At 32.2% G+C, this 12,035-nt stretch overlaps 1 protein-coding gene across 5 annotated transcripts in view; it reads left to right on the forward strand.

Annotated features, from left to right (window-relative positions):
* The window catches only part of LOC101889061 (CUGBP Elav-like family member 2), a 335,948-nt gene that overhangs the window by 123,868 nt on the left and 200,045 nt on the right, over nt 1-12,035 (forward strand). For 2 of the 5 annotated variants that reach the window (XM_059124558.1, XM_059124559.1), the window contains exon 1: nt 2,614-3,278. The exons of the other annotated variants lie outside the window; for them this stretch is intronic. In XM_059124558.1, the coding sequence (XP_058980541.1) occupies nt 3,196-3,278 (83 nt within the window). In that variant the 5' untranslated portion in view covers nt 2,614-3,195. Of the gene's footprint in view, nt 1-2,613; nt 3,279-12,035 lie in introns of those variants that run through there. 5 annotated transcript variants of the gene reach the window in all.

A 12,035-nucleotide genomic window follows, 5' to 3' on the forward strand; every position in this document is an offset into this window, starting at 1 on the left:
CATTTTCAATACCACAAGTCCTGCAGACCAAACATACATCTGAGTAAATTTGTCTTAGCCTACTTCAAATCGTACGAAAGCTAGAGTGATTTCCATAGACAGACGGACAGACTTCTTTAAATCGTCCGTCTTTATATATGTATATGCAGGGTGAGATAAAAAACTGCAACAAAGTCGAACATCATAATTTTTATATTTTTTAAATGTTATTGAATGACAGCAAAAAATGTCGGAAATAACATCAAATTTTAGAATAAATTTAGATTTGGTCGAATTGATCACCTTTGGCACGAATTATGGCCTTCGAACGGCCACGCTGCCAGAATTTTGCTCTGTGGTATTTTGGCCCATTCCTGACGAAGCGCTTGCTTGAGGTGATCGACACTTTGGTATTTTTTAATGCCAACCTCATTTTGTAACCATTCCTAGGTGGCGCGTGCTGAGTCCTGTTGGGATGTCCAAGGTCTGTGGCCAAAAAGTTTGCGTGCCCAAGCCATTTATTCTGATGCCACGTTCGATTAATACGAGCGGAGAGCGACCATCGGCTGTTATGGCGTTCCCCACCACCACCATGGCCGGCACTTGAGTTCTGGTGCCTGACCTCTTTGGCAAGTAAACACGACCATTTTGTTTGTTTACAAACTGCTGGATGACGAATTTTTCTCATCGAAGAAAACCAAATTCGGCAGTTCACCACTTTCGGCCAAGCTCTTTTGAGTCTATTTTCTGTCTTTAGCGGTGTAAGTTCTTGCAGTTTTTGGAATTTCAATGGCTTTACCGATTCCAATGAAATTCGGTATGAGTCACTAAATTTGGTACAAAAATAAATTTGTCAAATTATATTAAAATCGATTCAGATTTGGATATAGATCCCATATAGATTTTCGGCCGATTTTACATATTTGATGCACCCCACGCGATATGTATGTCCGATTCCAAAGAAATTCGGACAAAGGGACGAAATCTGGTACCAAAAAAAAAAGTCAAATTACATTGAAATCGGTTGAGGTTTCGGTATAGCTGTCATATATATATACTTCGGCCGATTTCATGTATGTTATGTATTAAATACGATATATATAACCGATTTCAATGAACAAACAAATTTGACAAATTAATTGGAAATTGGTTAAGATTTAAATATATTTTTAAAAATAAATATTTTCGACCGATTTCACGTAATTGACGGACTAATTTCAATGAAATATGGAAGGTGTGACGGAATTTGTAGTAAATGTAAATTTGGTCAAATTTTATTGAAATCGGTTCAGATTGGGATACGATTTTTTTTAAGAAGCATTGACTCACAACGCCTTTACAATGGTATTAGGCTAACATAATAAAACTACATAACAATTTAAATGAGGATACGATTATTACGATTATTGCTACCATGAATTCTCTACTTGAAACAGAAATGCCACTCAACTTCTAAAGATTGCAGTTTCCTGCACGCTTGACATTTGCTATGAAATTAATAAATCGGGAGTTACGGGAGTTCTACTAAATATGCATAGTGGTGTAGGGTATCACCTTGCTCGACTTTTAATTTTCCTTACTGGTTGGCATCAGGTTTATTTGTCTATTTTTTATTAATTTATTATTTTCTGTCTCACAGAATTATTATATATTTGAGTTTGAATATAAAAAATACTGACTAATGGGACGTGTCGAACTTAGACAATGATTTCGAAAAGAGGCAAGTTCTTTTCGAATGTTAAAGATTGATGGAATAAAAAATAATTCCTGGGGAGAATATCCAGACAAACAACATGGGAACTGACGACGATTGCCCGCTCTTACCGAAACCTAGGTATTCCCTGCCTCACCCCCTGGTAAACATTGCCATCGTTCTCCACTAATAAACAAACATATTCATATGAAAACAACAATAAAGGGATTAAGCCTGACAATTTTGCAACAACAAAATATATTATTTTAAAAAAATTCTTTGAAATGGCTATAGAGCTGCTGAAAAATACTTATTGATTTTCTACCAAAAATCCTACGATTGGAAAATATACATGACCTGCGTATTCAATTTTAGGCAAAGTTTGATTTTTCTTAAAAAAATACAATTATGGATATATTCTGTGATATTTTGATTACCAATTATGCTTAAAGTTGTTGTTATAATTAAAATATAGATTCGCTTCATGAACACTGAATGTGGTTGCTACCATTGAATTTTGTTATGTGAAGAAATCATTTTGGAAATTTCCCTTAAAATTAATTCTTAACATAACATAACTTTGCCACCCTATATTAACATAATAAAAACTCCAAAAATCCCTTTTACCTCTCAAAATTGCCTCAATAAATCATTCTAGATTAATTATTTCCAAATGTTACTTAGGTTGTTTTACAATAAATTCCAATCACTTCTTACAGAGCTTAGCATCGACAAATAAATAAAAAAACCAACAACAGCAAATATTACAATATGATCTCTAACGGTACATTTGCAACAAGTCAAACCAAGTTGTTTGTTAGAAAAAGAAGGGCGCAACAAAAACTTAACGAAACACCGTCAACTTCTTTTACTCTTCTTTTTCTTGGTGTTGGGAAGTGGCAATCGAAGATTTTCTACATGGATTGTTTGGCAGCGGTTAGCAACTTCTCGTTCATTTCAAAGTCGACCGTTGTCGTTGAAAGTCATAACGCGCGTCTCGGAATTCAAAACATCCCCGGAAAGTTGTAGTTATTGTTTTTGTTAAAACAAACTTCACTCACCCTCTTCGCCTCCCCATCACCTCACTTTACTTGTCGCCTTTATTCAACCCCCGAATTTCTATACCCCCCTTCCCTTTATTTGGATTGTGCAAAAGAAGTGTGTTTTTTTGAAAGAAGTATTAAAGTGTGGGCTTAGCCAAAGTTGGGAAATTTCCATAACCAAAGAAAAAAGAAGGAAATAACCTTAAACGTTTTTTTGTGAATTCCAATTGAGAGTGTTAAACGTGCATTTTTTTCTTAATAAATTTTGAATTTTCTATAAAGGAAATATATTGCGTGAAAAAAATATATTTCAAAAATTGTGTCACGTTCCTATTTTGATATATACGTTAAATATATCTTTTTTTTAAATACTCGTGTATATATTTATTATTTTTATACAACAATTTGACATTGCATTTTGTGTAGGTGAGCGTGTGAGAGGGAAGAAATCGTCCGCGTGTGCCTTATTTATCAATCAACATGTTTAGTACAAAATCCACATGCTTTTTGGGCAATCGCCGTTCCATTTTTGATTTTGCCGAAAAGAAGGAATTACTTTTGGAGTAAGTTTGAAAAGAAAATTTATTTTTTATTTAAATTATAAGGTTTATAAATTATACAGGTCTTTCTTAGGAAGTAGAATAATAACAATAATGAAAAATTATAATTTTTGTAATGATATTAATAAATAAATGAAATTCCGTTACGAATTTAATTTCCTGCAATGTGACATAGTCTGTTTGCCACAACACATGGCAGCTACTATTTCAAGGCCATCCATGCATTGCAAATTCCTTTTTACATTCATTCTCCTCACATGGTAACAGGTGTGAGAAGTAATTGAGGGAGTTGAAGAGAGAGAAAAATAAACTTTCTAACTCTTACTCTCTTTGAATGGCTTCTACTTATTTTGTGATAATATAAAGTGGATGAGTGAGATTTTTAATATATTTATAAAACTCTTACCGTGAGAGAAAGAGCTAACAAAGAACAAAAATTAACACAAGAGAGATTTTTAAAGAGAATTCAAATGTTTTCTCTTCTCAACTTAACTTACAAAAACAACTATTGTGGTGAGGAGTATTTTTATATTTTTATTACATCAACAGCACAGCTTAAAACCGTGTGCTAGAACATGAGAACATTTAAGAGAAAATTTATTTTCTGTTTTTCTTTGGGCTTAACGATTTATTTAAATTGTTTTTAAATATGAAATTTGTACAAAAGTATTAATGAAGCAATAATTGACAATAAGGAAATAATGTTTTAACACTGGTTTGTTGAAAGCAAAGAGAAATTGGGTGGTAAGCGCTCTCTTGTTCTTTAGCAGCACTGTACATCAATGATGTATAGGGAGATAAAGAGAATATTTCTCTTAAATAATGAAAAGAAAGTGTTTTGTAATTTTTCCTCAATTTTTCAATGATAAGGCAACATAAATTAATCATATATAATAAAAAACCAACAACTAAATACAAAAATAGAAAAAAAAAAACTTATTTTGTGTTTATCAAGATCCCAACGATAATTTAGCCAGACTAAAAATTATTCAAATCACATTAATGTGCAATTTGGTTTCAAATATATTCAAAAAAACACTAGGTAAATCGCAGTCAATCTGTCGGTTTTGCTGATAGTTGTATACCCTCAGCCAATGTTCGATTATTTAAATATTTTTTAACTTCTGTTATGATTTTTCAAATTATTGACCCTCTATGGAGTAGGGTCCGAAGGAATGGGCAACATTGTCCACTTGTTATTGTTTCTAAATAAATATTATTGAAATATTTCGACATGCCAGGTTTGGACTATCTCGAATACCTTTTTTAGAAAATGTTATCATTTGCTTGAGGTACCAGATATTGTCGACCGAATTATTCCATTTTCATACTTCATCTATAACAAATAAAAATATTGATATGGGAAAAATAACAAGAAAATCGAACATTTATATCCTATTTTATTCAAAATAATAAATTCCGATAAATTTCATATTCATCTCAGGTTCGTGGTTGTGAAAAATATTCAGATATAGAAATATTGAAAAAAAAAAAAAAATTGAACATTTATATCCAATTTTTTGCAAAATTATAAATTCCACTTTTATCTCAGGTTTCTGGTTGATAGACATATTTCGAAATAGGAATATTGGTATGAGCCTCATGAGTTTTATGAGCGTCATGGATACTTAGTGTAGCCGTTATTTTAGGGTCTATACGACGACATGGACCTGCATAGGCAACTTTTGTCATAAATCAACAACAATAACCAACAATATTCAGATGCGAAACTTAATAAAAAAATTCGGTGAATAATGTCGCTAAAATCATGAAAATACCGAATATCGGTAGGTATGTGGACCATTTTCGAACTTGACCTGCCAGCAGATAAAAGACAGACCTGTGCAAAATTTACATTACATTACAACAGACGAACGGACGGACAGACCTAAATCGTCTAAGGATTTTACGCTGTTCAAGAATATATATATATACTTTGTTGCGTCTAAAATTATTATTTCGGAATGACGAATTTAATATATATAAGGGTATAAAAAATTAATAATCAACAAGATATAAAGCAGTAAGTTCGTCCGAGCCGAAATTTGAATACCCTCCACCATTTGGAACAAATTTGAAAATCTCAAAAAAAAAGAAAATCGTTAAAAAAATCTGTTAAAATCTTAAAAATACCGAATATAGCCGTTATATTGGGGTCTATACGACGTGGGCCTACATAGGCATTGTTTGTTATAAGCCATTACCATATTATAAACGGTGAATAATGTATCATCATCGGAATACTGTATATAGGGAGGTACCGTTATATCAGAGCTATACGAAGACCAGGATCTGCATAGACAATTTTCTGTCACAGGTTGTAGCATCCATTACTAATTTCAAATACGAGATCTCAAAAAATTTCGGTAAGTATTGTACCCAAAATCGTCAAAATACCGAATATAGGGAGGTATTGATATATTGGGCCTATACGAAGACCTGGATCTGCAGAGACAATCTCCTGTCATAGGTTGTATTATCCATTTCGAACTTCTTATACAAATTTTTAAACAATTCCGGTGAATAATGTCGCTAAAATCATCAAAATTCCGAATATCGGGAGGTACCGTTATATGGGGGCTATATGCTTAATTGACTTAGAATTTTACGCTGATCAAGAATATATATACTTTGTTGGATCTGATATGAGTATTTCGAGGAGTTACAAACGGAATGACAAAGTTAATATACCCTGCATAGTGTGGTGGAGGGTATAAAAATATGAGGACAAGAAGGTCATACCGGATTGCAAGGGTTGACCATTGATCTAGCCTAATCAGAAGCTTAACAATTTCAATTTCATTTATAAACTGCAAATCGTTCAGACACAAACTTATCTTCTATATTATTTATAGCAAACCATACTCAATGGTCATCAAAGGCCAGGCCAAGTTCCCCATAAAAGGTACTTGTTTGATGTGTATTGCTCTCCATTTTCGTATCGATGTTTATTTCATTTCATTGTCCACCACAGGACAGCCGGTAGCCTGTTTGCCACATACAAAGGTATCATTTTTCCTCCATCAAAAGGCAAAAGGAAAAATATTTCATTCGAACTGCTGCATCTTTCTTTGCTACAGCCACGTTTTCCGTTTTTTTTTTTTTCTTCTTCTTCATGATTTTCCGTTTTCTGCAGCCATCGTCCACCCATTTTGGTAATGAATTTAATTGTCCAGTAGTATCAAATTGCTTTTCCAGTTCTTCTTCATTTATTTCTTGGTAATTTAATTAATTATGTCGAATTATTGGTAGGTATTTTATATGTTTTCTTTTCATTCGACGACGATGTCGTCGTTAAGGCTGCTGTTGATGCTGATATTGTTGTTATTGTTGTTGTTGTTGCCTTGTCTTTTGTGGGACTTTTCCTACGGAGGATGAATGGATGGAACAGCATGGAATTTGAGAAAATGATGATTATTGCCTGTAATGGCCAATAACAGGTGACCAACAACGATTAAAACGAAATAAGAGATCCCACTGAAAGCCGAAAATGTTCTCCGGGCCATGTAATCCAAGATGATGTCCTGTAGTTAATTTTTTAAGTATAAGGAACGTATTTTTTTGTTGTTCTGTGGGTTTCTTTAAGGAATATAATCGCAGAAAAATGCAATTGGAAATTAAAGACAGGAATGAATCTCTGCATTCGTAAGAAGGAAATTATAAGTTATGTGAAAACGGATAAGTAAAATGTGAGACATTTTAAAAAATTATGGGAAGGTGATATAGAAGGAGATTATGGAAAACGAAACATTTTTGGGTTGTTGCTTGGTCCTTGGATAAAATATTGGTTGGCCTTAGTGATTTTAAGAATTGTGAATTATGGGGGTCTTTAAAAATCCACGTTTACTGCTCCGGAGGCCCTTGAAAAAATATTCTTTAAAGTCCACGATTATTGGTCCTTTGATCCTTAAAAAAATATTCTTTAAAAGTCCACTATTATTGGTCTTTTGGTCCTTGAAAAAATATTCTTTAAAAATCCACGATTACTGGTCTTTTGGTCCTTGAAAAAAATATTCTTTAAAAAATTCACATTGATTGGCCCTTGAAAAAAATATTCTTTAAAAAATTCACATTGATTGGCCCTTGAAAAAAATATTCTTTAAAAAATTCACATTGATTGGTCCTTGAAAAAAAGATTCTTTAAAAAATCCACATTTATTGGTCCTTGAAAAACAGTATTCTTTAAAAAATCCACGTTTATTGGTCCTTGAAAAAATATTCTTTAAAAAATCCACGTTTATTGGTCCTTGAAAAAATATTCTTTAAAAAATCCACGTTTATTGGTCTCTTGGTTCTTGAAAAAATATTCTTTAAAAAATCCACGTTTATTGGTCTCTTGGTTCTTGAAAAAATATTCTTTGAAAAATCCACGTTTATTGGTCTCTTGGTTCTTGAAAAAATATTCTTTAAAAAATCCACGTTTATTGGTTTGGAGGTTCTTGAAAAAATATTCTTTAAAAATCCACGTTTATAAGTCCTTGAAAAAATATTCTTTAAAAATCCACGTTTATAAGTCCTTGAAAAAATATTCTTTAAAAAATCCACGTTTATTGGTTTGGAGGTTCTTGAAAAAATATTCTTTAAAAAACCCACGTTTATTGGTTTGGAGGTTCTTGAAAAAATATTCTTTAAAAATCCACGTTTATAAGTCCTTGAAAAAATATCCTTTAAAAAATCCACGTTTATTGGTTTGGAGGTTCTTGAAAAAATATTCTTTAAAAATCCACGTTTATAAGTCCTTGAAAAAATATTCTTTAAAAATCCACGTTTATAAGTCCTTGAAAAAATATACTTTAAAAATCCACGTTTATTGGTCCTCGAAAAAATATTCTTTAAAAAACCACGTTTATTGGTCCTCGAAAAAATATTCTTTAAAAAATCCACGTTTATTGGTCCTTGAAAAAATATTCTTTAAAAAATCCACGTTTATTGGTCCTTGAAAAAATATTCTATAAAAAATCCACGTTTATTGGTCCTCGAAAAAATATTCTTTAAAAAATCCACGTTTATTGGTCCTTAAAAAATATTCTTTAAAAATCCACTTTTATTAGTCCTTGAAAAAATATTCTAACAAAAATCCCCATTTATTGGTCCTTGAAAAAATATTCTTTAAAAAAAATTCACGTTTATTGGTCCTTGAAAAAATATTCTTTAAAAAAATTCACGTTTATTGGCCGTTGAAAAAATATTCTTTAAAAAAATTCACGTTTATTGGTACATGAAAAAATATTCTTTAAAAAATCCACATTTATTGGTCCTTGAAAAAATATTCTTTAAAAGATCCACGTTTATCGGTCCATGAAAACATAATCTTTTGAAAAATCCACGTTTTACGGTCCTTGAAAAAATATTCTTTAAAAATCCACGTTTATTGGTCCTAGAAAATATATATTTAAAAAATCTTTAAAAATCCTCTTTTATTGGCCCTTTAAAAAAATTCTTTAAAAATCCAAGTCTATTGGTCCTTGAAACGATGTTATTTAAAAATTCTAAAACACAATTTCTTTGCTTTGTTGTCCTCTGCTTACCACCTGCTTTCACTGACAAAATTAAAACGAGTTCTTTGATAATATGAAATAATAAAGAATATTGCAACAAAACAACATGGAAAAGTAAATGATAACTTAAAAATTGATTAATTTTTCCATTCAATTTATTTCGCTTCGATTTATGTATTTTCCATTCGCTTGGCTACTCTACTTTATCACACATATGTGGATATGTGTGAGTGTGTTTGTGCTCCTGAAAATAAATGGAGAAATGAGTGAGTGAATGTTTTCGTTTTTTGCTTTTATTCTTATTTTAATTTTTGTGATATATTTTCATTTTCATTTAAAAGCCATTCATTCAATTCAATACTCTACCTCCAGCAGCCAGTCAATAATGACAGCCAACTGCAATATTGGACAGACAACAGACGTTCGGATGGGAGTGATAATGAATTCGGGCAGTTTTTCATATGAAATGATCATGTTTATAGACATTGGCCATTTCGTTTTACCATATGTCTGTCTGATGAGATAGGGTTTCTGTTGAGTCTAGGGTCGAGAATTTTCAATGCACATATACTGTGGTGTTTTCGAAACAAAAAATTACAAAATATTGTTCAATATCCAGGAGGTATAAAAAACGCCTAAAAATTTTAAAATATAACATTAACCTTGACAGAGGTTCAATTCAGGCCCATACATATCAGTATTGCATTTTGGGTATCGTTCCGAATAAAGGCCTATTTCAAAATAATTTTTTTCACTATTTCCAATTATTTTTTGTTCCTATATCCACCCACTGTGCCCACATCCATTCCAATCAGCCAATGATTATTATGTGTAATATTTGCTGGAGTAATTTTACTTCTACGTCTTTCCATCAGTGTCAGTTGGACACAAAAATCACACACACATTGATTCGCATATATATACAAAAAATGAGCGGCAAACAAAAAAGTGAAATAATAAAAATTGACAGATTTTAATAGCAATTTACTTTTTTGCGCTCTTCTCTTTACCATCTTTCCATTTTTTTTTTCACATTTTATGCTGGTATATTTTCATATATGTGAATAATGGTCGTTTCATTTTGCAAGAGCCAGCCAGCCACACAACAACAACTATTGTTCGAATTACTGTTATAACAGGGCTACAACAACAACAAAAACCGTGGTGAAATGAAATATTGTTGTATATACAGTTATGTTGTTGTAACTCCTCCGTTCATTGTTTTCACCTATTGCAGTAGGTGAACCCTTTCGAATGGAATATTTAACAATATCGGCCATAGATAGTAGAGGATAATTAAAACAAGTAAATAAGATGTAAGTTCGGCCGGACCGAACTTCCAATACTACCATCACAATTTGGAACGAATTTGTCAATTTTCAAAAAATTAAAATCCGTCAAAAATTCTGTTAAAATCTTAAATACACCGAATGTAGCCATTATAATAGGGTCCATACGGCGACATGGACATGCATAGACAACTTTTGTCATAAGCCATTACAATATTAAAATGCGAAACTTGAAAAAATTCAGTGAGTATTGTAACTAAAATCATCAAAATACCGAACATATCGACTATACGAAGACGTGGACCTGCACAGGCAATTTTCTGTCATAGGCTGTAGTATCCGTTACGAACTTCAAATACCGAATTTAAAACGATTTCGGTGAATAATGTCGCTAAAATCAATAAAATACCTAATATCGGGAGGTGCCGAGGTGCGTGGACCTACACGGACAATTTTCTGTCATAGGCTGTAGTATCCTGCGTACATAATATACATTTGAGTAAAATTTTATCAATATCATCTCAATATCAAGCTAGGGTGATTTCCACAGAAAAACAGACGGAGGGACATCGCTAAATCGACATAGAATTTTATGCTGATCAAGAATATACATATATACTTTGTGGAATATATATTTGTTAAAAAGAAAACCGTTTTCAAACGGAAAATTCATATCATATTATATTTATCAATTTGGATATATTTTCTTAAAAATACCATGGGGAAACTTATGTCCAAAACCTTAAAAATTCTGAAAAGAACGGGATATTGTTATATGGGGCCTCCACCTTCAAATTAACCGATATATTAAATTTTTATTAAAAAAAACAAGTAAAAAAGCAGTAAGTTCGGCTGGGCCGAACTTTGAATACCCTCCACCATTTGGAACGAATTAGAAATTTTTCAAAAAAATAAAATCCATTAAAAATTCTTTTAAAATCTTTAAAATACGATATTGTGAACCTATAAAGACAAATCTATGTCTGCGTGTAAAGTACTCACAAGGAACTCCTTGTGTGGATTTTCAGATAATTCTATGGGAAAAAGTGGCTAAAATCATCAAAATACCAAATATAGGGGAGTACCGTTATATGGGGGATATACGATATTGTGGACCTATATAGACAATTAGATAACTATATAGATAATTCTCTGACGAGGTATAAAGTACCCACAAGGAACTCCTTGTGTGGATTTTCAGTCAATTCCGATGAAAAATGTGGGGAAAATCATAAAAATACCGAATATCGTGGGTACCGTTATATGGGGGATATACGATATCGTGGACCTGTATAGACAAAGCACTCCTTTTGTGGAATTTCAGACAATTCCATTGAAAAATGTGGCTAAAATCATCAAAATACCGAATACTGTGGGGGTACCCGTATATGGGGACTATGCGATATTGTGGACCTATATAGATAATTCTCTGCACCCGTAACAAAAAAGTTTATATTGGGAATTTATGTGAATTGGATTAGACCAACTATGAACCTCACTTGAATCATTATCATGGCTATAGAGTAATCACAATCTAGGAACTATATCCAACTCTGAATTGATTTTCAATAAATTTAGTGGAGGCTTTTGTACCTCTATTGCCTAATATCATTGCTTAATAGATTGGTAAATTCGGATGAACAGGTATACAGAAGCTATATAAAAGTCTGAACCGATCTCGATTAATTTTTGACAGAGGTATTTTCGAGCTGTATCTGATGCCCGGTATCAAATATCATTGTTGTGGAATGCATATTAGGCATGAGGGGTACCTTAGCATAGCACCAAATCGGATGAAACATATATTTGAGAGCAATAGCTGTATCTAAACAGATTTTCACCAAAATTCGAAGCTCTTGCTTCTAAGTGCCAAAATCCAGTCCAAGAAAACCGATCTCGGCTAAAGATATATGTGGGAGCTATATCCAAATCTGGGCCAATCTTGACAACATGTAAATCACTTATTTCTGAGC

Source organism: Musca domestica, unplaced genomic scaffold (genome assembly GCF_030504385.1).
Source record: "Musca domestica strain aabys unplaced genomic scaffold, Musca_domestica.polishedcontigs.V.1.1 3, whole genome shotgun sequence".
Classification (NCBI taxonomy): domain Eukaryota; kingdom Metazoa; phylum Arthropoda; class Insecta; order Diptera; family Muscidae; genus Musca; species Musca domestica.